The sequence below is a fragment of the Sphaeramia orbicularis genome, chromosome 10, assembly GCF_902148855.1.
Source record: "Sphaeramia orbicularis chromosome 10, fSphaOr1.1, whole genome shotgun sequence".
Lineage (NCBI taxonomy): Eukaryota > Metazoa > Chordata > Actinopteri > Kurtiformes > Apogonidae > Sphaeramia > Sphaeramia orbicularis.
The window spans coordinates 4,194,061-4,210,892 of record NC_043966.1 but is presented as its reverse complement, the minus strand read 5'-3'; the positions used below and the strand labels follow the sequence as shown (position 1 = coordinate 4,210,892).

The 16,832-nt window shown below is 43.7% G+C and overlaps 2 protein-coding genes across 2 annotated transcripts; both read right to left on the bottom strand.

Annotated features, from left to right (window-relative positions):
- Nucleotides 1-423: 423 nt before the first annotated feature.
- igfbp7 (insulin-like growth factor binding protein 7) lies at nt 424-8,295 on the bottom strand. The gene is made up of 5 exons (XM_030146262.1): nt 7,816-8,295; nt 5,206-5,315; nt 2,812-2,919; nt 2,238-2,364; nt 424-1,551 (listed from the first exon to the last, which is right to left on the bottom strand). The coding sequence occupies exons 1-5, from the start codon at nt 8,231-8,233 to the stop codon at nt 1,529-1,531; spliced, it is 786 nt and encodes a 261-aa protein (XP_030002122.1). The 5' UTR covers nt 8,234-8,295; the 3' UTR covers nt 424-1,528.
- A 975-nt stretch (nt 8,296-9,270) lies between these two features.
- cox18 (cytochrome c oxidase assembly factor COX18) lies at nt 9,271-15,968 on the bottom strand. The gene is made up of 7 exons (XM_030146368.1): nt 15,771-15,968; nt 13,990-14,328; nt 12,383-12,483; nt 11,389-11,543; nt 11,198-11,313; nt 10,361-10,468; nt 9,271-9,457 (listed from the first exon to the last, which is right to left on the bottom strand). The coding sequence occupies exons 1-7, from the start codon at nt 15,774-15,776 to the stop codon at nt 9,296-9,298; spliced, it is 987 nt and encodes a 328-aa protein (XP_030002228.1). The 5' UTR covers nt 15,777-15,968; the 3' UTR covers nt 9,271-9,295.
- Nucleotides 15,969-16,832: the final 864 nt, after the last annotated feature.

The window sequence follows — 16,832 nt, the reverse complement described above, 5'->3', positions numbered from 1 at the left end:
ATATTATCCTCTGTATTTTACATTTTTCAGTGTAAATCTTGTATTTTCTATATTTAATTGACTAATCATGTAGATGTTCATTAAAGCTCAGAGTAAATTCAAAGGTTATTAAATCAGAAACTGAACATTAACTGAACATAAACCCAGTGTGTCCATCCACTGGCGCTGATCCAACTCCATGGGTTTTACTGGTGAATCAATGTTGGAGATCAAGGGTTCCCAAACTTCTAAACTCGTGAGCCCCAAAATAATGGTGCCAGAGACCGGCGACCCCCACTATCCCCGAAGTGACTGAAACATTTTAAAAACGTGCATAGGAGTCACGCAGGTGAATCCAAACACGAACAGAACGACACAAACGAACAGAACAGCCTAACGACCATGATGATATAAGTGATACTGTGACATATTTCCCACATTGCATTGAGGGTAGTGGACATTTTACTCATTGTGTTCTGTTTGGGGGTGGGGTGGGGGGTGGGGATGTTAATGTTTATTTATTAATGTGACCCCATTAATCAAACCTTTCGGCCCAAACAGTTGCTTACCCGTTTGTCAGTGTCAGGTTGTCGTCCATGTTTTACTATTCTAACTTTTGCTGTTACAAAATAAAAGCATCCTCTGTGCTCCATAAGACCTACTAAGCAGAACCTCCTACCTTCAGTCAGTAAGTATAACCATACTGTCGATAATCTGTCGCAATCACCTCAGAGGTCACAACAAGAGGATTCTGAAGATCATCTCATGACCCCTGTTGGTGTCTCGTGAACCCCACTTTGGGAACCCGTTGTAGAAGATGATCGTGTTTCCAGGGTAACCATGGACCCTCTGAACATCTAAATGGGTCATATCTGATGACCGTGAAAAGATGAAGAACTGTATTTTACACCAATTATTGACATGGATCGGCAGGATTAATGGATCAACAGGTGTTCAACAGTTCCATCAGTAGAGTACTACTTTTTATTTTACAATAAAAGCTTATTACCTACTTCTGATTTGACTGTAAAGCACTTTGTGAATTCTTTGTGTATGGTATAAACTGTTACTGGTCGGCAGTGGATGTTTGAGTCTTTAGGGGTTAAAACATTAATGATCTGTGTTTTAATGCAGATTTCTATCCATTTAACCTGAAGCAGGTTCATGTTCACATCAAACACATTCATTATATTTCACTTAAACATTTAGAGGTTTCTCTAAAACATTTTAAACATTTTAATATTATTTAAACATGAATTCAAACCTTTATGATGGAAAACATCAGCCACCGTCTCTATGGTAACCTGGATCAGCGTTGTTGCTATGGTGACCGGCAGCTGATGTTCCGTTTGGTTTCAATGTAAAGACACTACATGAAAGTGTTAAAAGAAGACGATTTACACTAGAAAAAAACATGGAACGATAAAGTTTCAAAGGACTTGTGTACTATTTAGTGATTAAATGAATGAGAAAAGAACAAACTAAAACCACATTTGTCTGTTTTAGTTTGAAAGACGAGAGAATCTCCAGGTGGTGACGGATCAGCTGATCACAGCTCGTCCTCCTTCGTCACTGAAAGGAAACAAACAGCTGATCAGAAAAACAGGAAACAGGACGCTTGTTTATGGTCATTTGAGCTCCACAGTGTTTGTGTTTATTGAACAGTCTGATGTAAAAACTGTTCCTGGATCTGTTTGACATGTTGTGACAGACTGTTGTTCTGCCAGGTCAGCAGGAGGGGGCGGTGTGACCCCCGTCCCTTTAACAGAGACACTGAAGGCCTGAGGGTCAGTGGGCGGAGCCTCTGTAGGAAGTGGAGGCACTGGACAGTCTTTTAGACAGTGGAGGAGGTGGAAACTCCAGGTGAGGTTATCAGTCAGGTGTGTGTGTGTTTGATTGAGTGTGTGTGTGTATGTATGTGTGTGTTTGATTGAGTGTGTGTATGTGTGTATGTGTGTGTGTGTGTGTGTGTGTTTGATTGAGTGTGTGTGTGTGTATGTATGTATGTGTGTGTGTGTGTTTTATTGAGTGTGTGTATGTATGTGTGTGTGTGTGTGTGTTTGATTGAGTGTGTGTATGTGTGTGTGTGTGTGTGTGTGTTTGATTGAGTGTGTGTGTGTATGTATGTATGTGTGTGTGTGTGTTTATTGAGTGTGTGTATGTATGTGTGTGTGTGTGTGTGTGTGTGTGTTTGATTGATTGTGAGTTTGTTTGAGTTTGTTTATTTGTTTGAGTGTTTGTTTGTTTGTTTGTATCACCTTTCTTGACGTTGACGTCGTCGATGGACTCGACCACATGAATGGATCCGATGGCAGAAGCTTCTCCTTTGGCGTTGGATGCGTGACACTCATAGGATCCTTCTTCTGCTTTGGTGAGTGGAGAGATCTAAAAAAAAAAAAACCCACAGCAGAAGGATCAGTCCAGAATAAACCAGTCCAATGAACCAGTGAAAACCTCCATCCCAGATGTCCAGTCCATGGGGCCAGAAACGTTTAGTTTGGATTTGCATCGAAACTGTTTAATTTCACATCAAATTCACCACAAAAGACTTTTATCACAAACCACCTCCTTTATTTTTCTTTTTTTTTATGAGGGTTCAACCCTTTGATAAAAGATGTTTGAGGTGATCAAATTCAGTTCAAACCTCCATAAATGCACCACAGCAGAGCCTCTGACTATGTGAGTGATGGGCGGAGTCACAAACCATTGGCTGTAAGTGATGTAAACATGGACGTAATGTAAACATGGACAGAACGTAAACATGGACAGAACGTAAACATGGACTTAATGTAAACATGGCCGTTGTTGTGAACATGTGAACTGGGTGCGTACCAGAACCCATCCGGTCACTTCGTGCTTCTCTGGTCCTCCTCTGGTCTGAATGGCCAGGTTGTCTCTGTCTCCAGGTAGAAGCTCCATCCTTTTCTTCCCATTGAGGACCTGGAGGAAGAATAAGCATCATCATCATTATCTTCATCATAATAATCATCTTCATCATCATTACCATCACCACTTTTAGTAATCTGTATCAGTTACTGACTATTAGTGGACTATTAGTGGACTGTTTGTGGACTATTTGTGGACTGTTCAAGGACTATTAGTGGACTGTTTGTGGACTATTAGTGGACTGTTCAAGGACTATTTGTGGACTGTTTGTGGACTATTAGTGGACTGTTTGTGGACTATTAGTGGACTGTTCAAGGACTATTTGTGGACTGTTTGTGGACTATTAGTGGACTGTTTGTGGACTATTAGTGGACTGTTTGTGGACTATTAGTGGACTATTTGTGGACTATTTGTGGACTGTTTGTGGACTGTTCAAGGACTATTAGTTGACTGTTTGTGGACTATTAGTGGACTGTTTGTGGACTATTAGTGGACTATTAGTGGACTATTTGTGGACTGTTTGTGGACTGTTCGTGGACTGTTCGTGGGCTATTTGTGGAATATTTGTGGACTGTTTGTGGACTATTAGTTGACTGTTTGTGGACTATTTGTGGACTGTTCGTGGGCTACTTGTGGACTGTTTGTGGACTATTAGTGGACTGTTTGTGGACTATTTGTGGACTATTTGTGGACTGTTCAAGGACTATTAGTGGACTGTTTGTGGACTATTAGTGGACTGTTTGTGGACTATTTGTGGACTGTTTGTGGACTGTTTGTGGTCTGTCTGTGGACTCAGTCACTTGGATCAGAGGTCTGTAATGTTTCTCCGCTGTTTCTGCTCAGATGGAAAACGTTCTTGTTTCTGCTCCACTCAGCTGAAACAGGCTGAAACAGACTGAAAGGCTGAAACAGGCTGAAACAGGCTGCGTCTTGTTCAGAGTCTTTATCTCATCTTATGTTTTTCCTGCCGCTCATTAAATTTCAACAATGAAATCCTGACACGTGTCTGATGGACGCCTCCCCTGAACCAGGTGAACCAACGAAGGAAAAATGAAGAAGATTCAAAAGAACAAACAAACAAAACAAGACAATTAATCGAATCAACCACAAGAAAAATAAAAAAAATAAACAAAATGAACCTGGACAGACCTGAACCTGAACCTGGACCTGGACAGAACCTGAACCTGGACAGAACCTGAACCTGGACCTGGACAGAACCTGCATAGACCTGGAGCTGGACAGAACCTGCACAGACCTGAACCTGAACCTGGACAAACACCGGAACCTTATTGTTTCTAAAAGAATAAACAGGAAACAGGAAATGAACGGAAACAGGAAACTGGACGTGGACTGAGCAGAGTCCCTGAGCCTCCTTCTGTTGTTTCCACTCCGATGTAAAACCTTCAGATTTAAAATCATTTATGTTCAACCTGAAATTCAAAGAGTTTTAGTTTATGAACTTTCACACATGAAGGATTTTTAACATTTATATATTTTTTATTTAATATTTTTAATGAGTTTAATTCAAACACAATAATTCAATCAGGTTTAGGGTCCAGTTCAATATGGTTCAGTCCAGTAGGGTTAGGGTTAGTCCAGTAGGGTTAGGGTTAGTCCAGTTGGGTTAGGGTTAGTCCAATAGGGTTAGGGTTAGTCCAGTAGGGTTAGGGTTAGTCCAGTAGGGTTAGGGTTAGTCCAGTTGGGTTAGGGTTAGTCCAGTAGGGTTAGGGTTAGTCCAATAGGGTTAGGGTTAGTCCAGTAGGGTTAGGGTTAGTCCAGTAGGGTTAGGGTTAGTCCAGTTGGGTTAGTCCAATAGGGTTAGGGTTAGTCCAGTTGGGTTAGGGTTAGTCCAGTTGGGTTAGGGTTAGTCCAGTTTGGTTAGGGTTAGTCCAGTTGGGTTAGGGTTAGTCCAGTTGGGTTAGGGTTAGTCCAGTAGGGTTAGGGTTAGTCCAGTAGGGTTAGGGTTAGTCCAGTAGGGTTAGGGTTAGTCCAGTTGGGTTAGGGTTAGTCCAGTTGGGTTAGGGTTAGTCCAGTTTGGTTAGGGTTAGTCCAGTTGGGTTAGGGTTAGTCCAGTTGGGTTAGGGTTAGTCCAGTAGGGTTAGGGTTAGTCCAGTAGGGTTAGGGTTAGTCCAGTTGGGTTAGGGTTAGTCCAGTTGGGTTAGGGTTAGTCCAATAGGGTTAGGGTTAGTCCAGTAGGTTTTGTTTTTTATTTTTGATGAGTGTTTGTCACTGCTAAATTAAAATCCCCTGTTTTCAGTTTTTGTCATAAAATGTTCTTAATTCTCCGACATAAACTGGACAGAAATGTGTTGGTGTCTGAGTGATGACGGCACAGCTCACCTTCTTCCAGGTGAGGACAGGTGTGGGCACGCCCACCGCCTCACAGCTCAGGTACACCTGAGAACCACTGACGTTGAACACCTGACCTGGAGGAGTGACGATCACAGGAGCTGCACGACAGACGGATGGACAGGTGGTCAGACAGGTGGACAGACAGATGGACAGGTGGTCAGACAGATGGACAGGTGGACAGACAGATGGACAGTTGGTCAGACAGGTGGACAGACAGGTGGTCAGATGGACAGACAGGTGGACAGTTGGTCAGACAGGTGGACAAACAGATGGGCAGGTGGACAGGCAGATGGACAGGTGGTCAGACAGATGGACAGGTGAACAGACAGATGGACAGGTGGACAGACAGATGGACAGTTGGTCAGACAGGTGGACAGACAGGTGGACAGACAGGTGGTCAGGTGGACAGACAGATGGACAGTTGGTCAGACAGGTGGACAGACAGGTGGTCAGATGGACAAACAGGTGGATGGACAGATGGACAGACAGGTGGTCAGATGGTTAGGACAGACAGTCACATGACCGATGGGTGGTGACAGACCCAGAGGACAGGGGACAGGGGGTTGGTGGATCAGTGTGTTCCCTCTTGACGCAGACGGACAGACGTTGTGATGACTGACAGTAAATCCTCTGTGACCTCAGTGGAATTCAGTTTGCTCTGGGCTCAGGAGGATTTTCATTTAGAAAGGAATTCAGTGTTTTCAGAGCGATGAATACGAAGGATTATGAGGCAGGACGAGATCAGACAGGACATCGCCACGACGACACACGGTCCAATCAGCACTCAGAAAATATCCAGAGAAAAACATCACGTCTGTGGACGTTTACATCACGTCTGCATCGTACTCGAATGCACTCGAACATAAGGAAATATGAATATATAAATATAATATTACATAATATTATACGATAATATAGAATATTATAGAATATCAGAGAATAATATAGAATATTATTGAATAGAGGCTAAATATGAACGGCTTAATGTTCAGTTTGACAAGAAAAGTATGTTTAAAAATACTTAGAGAGTTAGGTTTAACCAGACCTGTTGAGTCTAAGACTAGTTTACAGAGTTAGGTTTAACCAGACCTGTTGAGTCTAAGACTAGTTTACAGAGTTAGGTTTAACCAGACCTGTTGAGTCTAAGACTAGTGTACAGAGTTAGGTTTAACCAGACCTGTTGAGTCTAAGACTAGTTTACAGAGTTAGGTTTAACCAGACCTGTTGAGTCTAAGACTAGTGTACAGAGTTAGGTTTAACCAGACCTGTTGAGTCTAAGACTAGTGTACAGAGTTAGGTTTAACCAGACCTGTTGAGTCTAAGACTAGTTTACAGAGTTAGGTTTAACCAGACCTGTTGAGTCTAAGACTAGTGTACAGAGTTAGGTTTAACCAGACCTGTTGAGTCTAAGACTAGTGTACAGAGTTAGGTTTAACCTGACCTGTTGAGTCTAAGACTAGTGTACAGAGTTAGGTTTAACCTGACCTGTTGAGTCTAAGACTAGTGTACAGAGTTAGGTTTAACCAGACCTGTTGAGTCTAAGACTAGTTTACAGAGTTAGGTTTAACCAGACCTGTTGAGTGTAAGACTAGTTTACAGAGTTAGGTTTAACCAGACCTGTTGAGTCTAAGACTAGTGTACAGAGTTAGGTTTAACCAGACCTGTTGAGTGTAAGACTAGTTTACAGAGTTAGGTTTAACCAGACCTGTTGAGTGTAAGACTAGTTTACAGAGTTAGGTTTAACCAGACCTGTTGAGTCTAAGACTAGTGTACAGAGTTAGGTTTAACCAGACCTGTTGAGTCTAAGACTAGTTTACAGAGTTAGGTTTAACCAGACCTGTTGAGTCTAAGACTAGTGTACAGAGTTAGGTTTAACCAGACCTGTTGAGTCTAAGACTAGTGTACAGAGTTAGGTTTAACCAGACCTGTTGAGTCTAAGACTAGTGTACAGAGTTAGGTTTAACCAGACCTGTTGAGTCTAAGACTAGTGTACAGAGTTAGGTTTAACCAGACCTGTTGAGTCTAAGACTAGTTTACAGAGTTAGGTTTAACCAGACCTGTTGAGTCTAAGACTAGTGTACAGAGTTAGGTTTAACCAGACCTGTTGAGTCTAAGACTAGTGTACAGAGTTAGGTTTAACCTGACCTGTTGAGTCTAAGACTAGTTTACAGAGTTAGGTTTAACCAGACCTGTTGAGTCTAAGACTAGTGTACAGAGTTAGGTTTAACCAGACCTGTTGAGTCTAAGACTAGTGTACAGAGTTAGGTTTAACCTGACCTGTTGAGTCTAAGACTAGTGTACAGAGTTAGGTTTAACCTGACCTGTTGAGTCTAAGACTAGTGTACAGAGTTAGGTTTAACCAGACCTGTTCAGTCTAAGTCTAGTTTACAGAGTTAGGTTTAACCAGACCTGTTCAGTCTAAGTCTAGTTTACAGAGTTAGGTTTAACCAGACCTTTTCAATCTAAGTCTAGTTTACAGAGTTAGGTTTCAGTCTAGGACTAGTTTACAGTCAGGCTTAGGCTGAACTCAGATCAGGTGTTTGTTCACCTGCTCCACACTCACTTGCTGTCTGACCTTTGACCTCTGCACTAACTCACCTGTGGCGCAGCGGCCCTTGTTCTGGACGCTGATTGGCTCTCTGCCCTCTCTCTCCGCGGTCACGCTGGCGCTCTTCAGGGCGCAGCCGTTGCGGTACGTCACTCCGTCGGTGCCGCAGACCTCGTAGTCGCTCTTGCACGCGCACAGGCCCATTTTGTTCTTCTTGTCCGCGTCGCTTTTGACGCACTCCAGTCCGGGGCCGCAGCGGCGCGCCTCCGCGCGGCGTCCCCCGCACAGCTCCCCCTCCGCGGCGGCGCAGACGGAGCAGCAGCCGCAGGAGTCCAGCAGAGACCCTGCGGGGCAGCCCTCCGCCGGGATGGGGGCGCACTGGTCCGGGTCACACGGCCCGCATCCCGGACCCGCCGAGACCCGGACCGAGAGGAGCGACACCAGAGACACAAAGAGGACAGACTTCATGATGGAGACTGATGAGGACTGATGTGGACTCTGCTGAGGTCTGAGCTCCACTGAGCTGAGACCCGCATCAGCAGGAGCACTGACTCCGCCTCAGACCAGGACTGAGCTCAGACCTGCAGAAACTGATCCCAGACCTGCACAAACTGAACCTAGACCTGTAAAAATGGTACCCTGAGCTCCTAAACCTGCTCTTAACCCTGTTCCTAACCCTAACCCTGTTTTTTCAGCTTCATGTTGTGTTCAGGGTCCTGGTTGTCAGTTAAATATATTTCAGTTGTTGTTGTAAATCTCAGTTTACATTCCACTTCATTATTTCCTATATTTGTGTTCGGTGTCTAAAACTGCTTCTCTGTGGGAAAACACAGAAAATATGTGAGGTCAGAAGTTATATTGATGCTTCCTGTTATTCTTGCCTCTGTTCCAGACTTCTGTTGATTTGAGCCCAACCCCCCCCCCCCCAAAAAAAAACTATGTATTTAATTTACAGTGTTTCTCTGTCTTCATTTGAATCAACATGGAGTCGTTAGGGTTAGGGGTAGGAACAGGGTTAGGGTCCAGGGTTAGGGGTCAGAGGGTTAGGGTTCGGGGTCCAGGCCCTAACCCTAACACTGGACACCGAGCCCTAACCCTGGACCCCTAACCCTAGATCCCTAACCCTAACCCTGGACCCCTACCCTACACCCCTAGCCCTACTGTCATGTAGAGTCTGCCGGACGTAAACATGGCTCCAGTTCATTTCTGGAGGGACTTGATGGGTTTTACTTGTTTAATACTGATTATGGATCAAAAACCAGACCTGGTCTGAATGTCAGTGCTGAAACAGGTGTTGAGTGACAGGATGACCTCTGTGTGGTCATGTGACCTTGGTGTGGTCATGTGACCTCTGTGTGGTCATGTGACTGAATGTACCAACATGTGCATGAGATCATGTTGTGAACCAGTTCATGTCCTGTGGTGTTTTAATGACATCACTGTTATTTTCATCCAACTGGTTTTATTCAAACCACCAGCTAACACCTGAGGAATAAAAACACCTGTTGTTTGTTTACAGTTTCTTTGTGTTTATTTGAGGTATTTGTTGACGAGCGCTGCCAGCAGGTCTCGGTACGGAGAATCTGAACGCTGAGTCTGGAGCTGAAGGAGTCTGTGGACGACTGGAGACCGGAGGAGCAGGTTATGAGAGAATCCAACCAGACTGGAGGTGAGCCAGTACAGAGCCATGGACTGAAACAAACAAACAAACAAACAAACAGATAAACAGATAAACAAACAAACAGATAAACAGACAGACAGACAGAGGCGTTAGTGATGTCTGCAGTAAACAACAGTCTGGTAATAGACTAGACCACATGAGGACCAGAGCGGACCCCATGAGGACCAGATCTGATCAGGACCAGAGCGGACCACATGAGGACCGGCCTCATCTCGGTGGATGTGGAACAGACACATGTTTCAGAGCTGCAGGTCCTGATGTCAGATCAAACATGTTTTAATCTGCAGGAATGTTTGGGGATGAAAACACGACCCAACATGCTCCTGGAAAGTCAGACTTCATCTGCTGGACAGATCTAAACATGAACTCTGAGGAATGTGGACCTGAACCCCATCCAGGTGTGTCACTAGAACCAGATCAGCCCTTTATGTGGACAACCAATACTGGACCAGGTCTTCAGACTGACCCTTTAAACATGAAAACTGGTCCTTCAAGTAACATCAAATCCCTTTAACTTAATCGTCCTTTAACTTTACCGTCCTTCACCTTTACCGTCCCTTAACTTTACCGTCCTTTAGCTTTATCGTCCCTTAACTTTACCATCCCTTACCTTTACCGTCCTTTACTTTACTGTCCCTTAACTTTACCGTTCTTTATCTTTACCGTCCTTTAACTTTAACAACCCTTAACTTCACTGTCCCTTAACTGTACCATCCTTTACCATCTGTTAACTTTACTGTCCTTTACCTTAACCGTCCTTTAACTTAACTGTCCTTTACCTTTACAGTCCCTTAACTTTACCGTCTTTTAACTTAACTGTCCTTTACCTTAACCGCCCTTTACCTTTACCATCCTTTACCTTAACTGTCCTTTAAGTCGGCCGGTTCCCTGGTGTCCCTGCTCCTCTTACTTACCGAGGGCACTGATGCTGCGATGGGGATCATCAGCACAGACAGAGCTCTGAAGGAGTTCAGCACAAGCCTCTGAAGACGTGAACCTGTTGGTCTGTGCAGCGATGACACCTGTGGGGGCGGAGACAAGTGACCACACGGACTCTAACATGATGATCACAGAATTCAAATGTCTTGTCTTTCATTCATTAAACCACTTAATCCTCTGGAAGGTCATGGAGGCGGAGCCTATCTCAGTTACCAATGGCTGAAGGCGGGGTTGACCTTCCCAGGGTGACGTATGCAGACCTACAGGCCTGACAGACGGACCAGTTAACCCTTGAAGGTTCATGTCTTTGGGAGGAAACCATGGTAAGAACATTAATGTCCACACAGAAAGGCCCCGCCCCTGGCGCTGGAATTGGCCCCAGGACCTTGTTACTATGAAATGACGGTGTTAAAAACTGCAGCTACCGAACCTAAGTGTGTTATGACCGATGTAAGAAATACAGGTTTTTACAAACATCTAAAACTCAAACTCATATTTTTCAACAAGGCAAAAGATTGAACGACAATAACAACAAAATAATTTCACAGATCAGTAGTGTAGTTTTCGTATCACAGTTCATTTTATACTCCAAATAGGTTGGATCTCCTTCTATTCCTTCTAGATCTGCGATGATCTCAGTGTGGTCTGATGCCCTCTAGTGGCCGGTGAGCATTCTGCAGCTCAGTCAAAATAAAGGCGTGTTTTCATTTGTCACTTTGTTTTTATTACACTTTTACTTTTTGATACTTTTTTTGTTTGTTAGTTGTTTATACCAAAAGGGGGAGTGGCAGAGGTCAGCTGACCACACTGACCTCTACGATGAGCATGTTGGTGAGTCCCAGACAGACTGGCAGGATCCAGGTCCAGTCCGGTGCGGTGAGGTCTGGAAACCACAGAGCGCCCCCTGCTGCCAGCTCCGACTGCAGCGCTGCACAAACACAGCTCCATCAGTAAACAGTCGACTCTGATCCAAGCCTCTGGTCCAGACTGAGCCACACCTTACCAGACTGATCCAGACTCAGGTTCCGAAGGGCTAGGGACAGGCTGATCCATAATGGCAGCTGGACCCAGACCAGCAGACTGGCTTTGAAAGGGTGACAGTTATCTCTGACGTAGAGCTGAGACACGATTCGACGCAGGTTCCTCTTAAACTGAAACCTAAGCACAGACCAGAACCAGAACCAGAACCATGAGAACAGAGACCAAGACCAGAACCCTGGAACTGGAACCAGATACAAGACAGCAGCAAGGTTATTATTGTTAACAAAAACTAACAAAATGACCAAAACTAGAATTGTAAAAACATTTCCGTTAACTGAAATAAATAAAAACTATAATTAAAAGAAAAAAACAAAAACTAACTGAAACTGTATTGTGTGATTACAAAACTAAGTAAAACCAATAAAAATTACGGATAAAATTCCCTTCGTTTTTGTCTTTGATGTCGGATTGATACAAAATCAATTTATTTCGCTCTAGCAATGTTAGCTAGCGGCACCATACGACACTTCACAATCTATCACTTGTGTTCACTTGTGGTTTCCAGTCGTCTTCTGGTCCCCACTCTACCTGGAAACATGGAGACTAAAGCAGCAGAGTCCTGTCTGGGATACGACGGAGAAGAAGAAAAAAAGATACGACAAAACTAAAATTAATACTAAAACTAAAGTAAAACTAAGCATTTAGGAAAAAACAGAAAACTAATAAAAACTAGCAAACCTGCTCTAAAAATGAATTAAAACTAACTGAATTAGAGAAAAAAAAAGTCAAAACTAAATAAAACTAAACTATAATGAAAAATCCAAAACTATTAGAACCTTGGACAGCAGAAACCATGGGCCAGGTCTAACCCAGTCCACTTATGAGAGAGTCCAGATGAACCCAGTGAAAACTGAGGCAGAACTTCCCTCTGGTACCTGTTCCACTGACCCAAACAACATGTACCTGACAGTTTAGGTGGGTCATGGGTCAGGGTCGTGTGTGTCTTTCATACTCACTGGCATTGTTTGTCGGTCCAGCCTCGTTCTTTTGCTCGGACTGAAACTTCGTATTGAAGCCTCTTGGCGAGCTCAGAGATCTCCACCTGCAGCGCCTCCACCTGCACATTATCAGGGGTTACTATGGTTACCTTTATATTTATTCAGGACTTGTTTGTAGATCATTATTGTTTGTTTGTGAGTGGAGGACAGTCAAACAGCCTTCAACCAATCAAACACAAACAGATGACACATGATGTTCAAGTGGTAGTTGAGTGACTACAAACAGCATGAGTGTCTGAAGGTTCAGGAGGTTCCAGTGAGCGTCCACGTCACCTGACACTGTGACATCACTGGTGTCATCTGTGTCTCAGGTATGAAGACTTCACTCTGACCTCAGACCTGTTTGTGTCCATTTCACCTTGTAGTTTTAACCATTGTCTTTTTATTAAGTTTTTCTTACAAATAATGCAAACAATAATGACAACAAACAATACAGAACTGTACATTATAGAAAAGAAGAAAAAGGGAAAAAAACAACAACAAAAGAATCCCTAAACAAAATTTAAAAAATCGCCTCAAACTAATCCCACTGTTCCCCTCATAGTTCAGTGTCACAGGTCCAACACCTGTCATCCTGTAGTTGGACCAGTTCACAAAAAACGTGCTTGAGTTGGATGATGGATTCTGGAGTGGGTCTAAAAAAGGCCCATATACTAGAAAACTTTGCAGTTTTACGCTGAAGTGAGTTTCTAACTGTTTCCAGTTTTAAAGAGGACATGAGGTCATAGAGCCACTGAGGGGCGGAGTCTGTCCATCTGAGGAGGACAGCCCGCCCACGCCAGCAGGGAACAGAAGGACAGGGCCTGTCCCCCAACCAGAGGGTTGGGGTCCAAACCAATATTTAGGATCTTGGATAAGGTGTGGAAAACCTCTGTCCAGTATGTGACAGGACCAGGACAGGACCAGGACAGGACCAGGACCAGGACCAGGACCAGGACCAGGACGTGAATGGGTGAGGCTTCAGTAGTTTGACATTTGTCACAGTATGGACAGGACAGATGTGGGACAGTTTAGTTTTTGACATGTGGACCACTTTGAACTGAATTAGACTGTGATCCACACAGAGATGATGAATTGACTAGTTTGGGAATAGTTGTCCACTTTTCATCTGGGACAGAACCGCCTAGGTCAGGGGTCACCAATCCTGGTCCTCGAGGGCTACTATCCTGCATGTTTTAGATGTATCCTTCTCCCAGCACACCAGACGGTCATTATCAGGCTTCTGCAGAGCCTGATGATAGGCCTATCATTTGAATCAGGTGGGTTGGAAGAGGGATACATCTAAAACATGCAGGATAGTAGCCCTCGAGGACCAGGATTGGTGACCCCTGGCCTAGGTCTTCCTCCCATGCCAGCAGTTAGGTTGAACATGTTGTTATAGAAGAACCAGATGGGACCTTTAGTAGATGGATTCAGTGAAGGAACTGGACACTTTGTAGTTTGAAACTTGATAAAACCTTTTGGTGAAGCCTGACCTTTAATACTGTTAACATGTTCACATGGCGCCCCCTGCAGGAGCTGACAGATACTGATTGACTCCCATCGTAATCCATAAGACCTGTTACCTTGGCAACGATGACCATCTGATACGCAGCGAGCGGCAAAGTGACGAGCGTCCTGACTGAAAGTGTCCCAACGGCGATGCTCGCCCACCACGGCAGACCGCTCACCTGCTGCACCCCCACCAGAAACTGTTCTGCCAGGTGAACCGGGGCAGAGTCTGCCAGGCCGCCGTACCAGCCGGCCCCAGCCCCACCCCCAGACACGCCTCTGACAGCTGTCACATGAGCAGGTGGAGCAACTGGCGTCCAGGGGAGCCCAGCATGAGTCTGAACAGGAAGCTGCAGGGGGCGGAGCTTCAGGATGGTGGAGGACAGAGACCCGCCCACACGCAGCATGACAACCTGAAGAGAAGAAGGTATTGATTTTTACACAGAAGGGCTGATACACACCCCATAAACAACAGGAATGTGTACACACCTTAGTACAACACACACTTTAGTGCTGAGTTCTTGGATTAACGTCTAAAACCCAGAGCACAGTTCACGCCTGGTTTTCTGCTCTGTCTCCTCCTCCTCTTTACAGGCGACCAATCAGGTGGCTTGGTTTCTCCCATCCTACCTGGCTGTGGGTGTGGCCCAGGTTTAAGGTAACAACAAGACCTTGACCTGACCCTGGTTAGAGTAGACCTGACCCTAGTTAGTGTAGACCTGACCCTGGTTAGTGTAGACCTGACCCTAGTTAGTGTAGACCTGACCCTAGTTAGTGTAGACCTGACCCTGGTTAGAGTAGACCTGACCCTAGTTAGTGTAGACCTGACCCTGGTTAGTGTAGACCTGACCCTGGTTAGTGTAGACCTGACCCTGGTTAGTGTAGACCTGACCCTGGTTAGTGTAGACCTGACCCTGGTTGGAGTGGGAGACCTGACCCTGGTTAGACCTGACCCTGGTTAGTGTAATGGAAGCAGGACCAGTGTCAGGTGCTGTTCCAGATGTCAGCTGGTGTTTTGATCTGAACTGTGAAAGCTGCTAAAATCAGTTTTTAATTGAATATTGTGAAAGACTGTGTACAATTATATCAGAAACAAGACCAAAACCTGTGTTCTCTGTTTCTGACAATATGGTGGAGTAGTCCACGGTCCAGAGACCTGCACCAACAGGTGAATTTAAACTGGACAGAGGTGTGAATGTGGACTGAACGGTTATGGTCTGTATATGTCAGCCCTGACCCCTGACCCGTCCAGGTGGACCCTAACCTCCACCCATTGGTAGCTGGGATAGACCCCACCCCCCGGAACCTTTTTCGGGATAAAATGGTTTAGAAAATGAATGAATATTTGTATCTAACCATAAACATTAATATATTCATGTTTTGTTTCGTAAATGTTCTTAAATTGAGATCAGACGTTCATTAAAGTGACAGCTGGGAGATGAAAACACTGAACCTGTGGCTGACTTTAATATGAAAATGTCCCTTTAAGTAAAACAAGCATTCACAGTCTCTTTCAGCTGGAGACTTGAACGATTTTAACAGAAACGGGTGGTTTTCCACCGGTTTCTCATGTTTGTCACCATCACACAACGACCAGAGGAAGAAAACGAAAATCTGCGTTCAGACCAGACACCAGATCTGTGCATTTACTTCATGTTCAGAGGAGGAGTTTGGAGATTTGAAACCAGAATAAACCGTCAGCTCTGTGGTGGGTTTTTAAAGTTCGGATGAGCTCATGTTCACTACGAACAGAACCGACACCGTATCTACGTTTATGAACAGTACCAGGAAAAATGACCCGTTAACAGGTTAAGTTTAGGTAGAATAATCTTCGGTAGAATAACCAATCACTCACCTTCATCCATGCAGCAGCCCGTCTCACAAATATTACGTCACACTGTTTACCAGAGGCGCATCGGGTAAATATGACGTATTTGACGTATGCATGCGTTCGAAAAGTCCAGAGAACAGTACGGCCACTGTGGTTTTCCTTAACGTCTGTGGAAAACAGGTTATAGAGGGATGGGAAGGAGATTTCATGAGGAGTTCAGAAACGGATCCGGCCGTACCAACGCTAGACGTATGTCACGTGGGCCGGCGGACGTCAGTGACGTAGATGAACTACAAAAACCTCCTCAGATGTTCTGCGGACTAGCTTTTTCCTTTTTGACATCTTCTTGTATGTTCAAATATTGTATTGTATACTTAAATTTTTTCAATAAAGTTGGAAAAAAAGATATTCTGCGGACTAAATAACTATAACATCTCAAAATGTAATTACATATTTTGTGAACATGACATTCGTAATGTGGAATTTGTTGTAAATTTGATCATTTTATTTGGAAAATTTCATATACACAAAAATAAATATACCAAAACACATCCAAACTTTAAAATCTTTGTTGGAACTTGAAAAAATATAATTAATCATTAGAATTTATCTTTAACAAAAAAAGCACTAGCACCCTGGTAATTTATAAAGAACTCTTTAAAATAGACTGAACACTGATGTATTTATTCATTTATTTTTGTTAGGTATGCTTTATATATATATATATATATATATATATATATATATATATATATATATATATATACACTATTTCTATTTTCTGCTTTGTGTCTTTAAATATACGCATTTTTCAAAATTTTTATGTCTTGTATACCTAAATATTTTCAATTTAAAAAAAAAATTCTGCAGACTGAGCTTTCAGTTCCACAAAACAGTTACACAGAGGAGAGACTGAAAAAATACACACATTTAACTGAAACAGCTGAGAAAAATATAGTTTTAAGAGCTGATCAATTCCAGAAGGAGCTGCTCTCAACACACATTCAGATAATTCATAAATAAACTCCACAAGTGTAACCAGCTAAGACATAAACATGTACACTGTCTGTGGGAAGCACTAAATAT

Bases quoted from the DNA above. Each gene is read 5' to 3' on its own strand.
- igfbp7 (XM_030146262.1), bottom strand. From the start codon at position 8,233: ATGAAGTCTGTCCTCTTTGTGTCTCTGGTGTCGCTCCTCTCGGTCCGG. The intron at 2,920-5,205 runs GTGAGCTGTGCC...TTCTTCCTCCAG, and splicing joins CTGTCCTCACCTGGAAGAAG to GTCCTCAATGGGAAGAAAAG. The intron at 2,365-2,811 runs GTACGCACCCAG...TTTTTTTTTTAG, and splicing joins AAGTGACCGGATGGGTTCTG to ATCTCTCCACTCACCAAAGC.
- cox18 (XM_030146368.1), bottom strand. The intron at 12,484-13,989 runs GTAACAGGTCTT...GATAATGTGCAG, and splicing joins AGATGGTCATCGTTGCCAAG to GTGGAGGCGCTGCAGGTGGA. The intron at 11,544-12,382 runs GTGAGTATGAAA...GTCTGTGCTTAG, and splicing joins TGGACCGACAAACAATGCCA to GTTTCAGTTTAAGAGGAACC.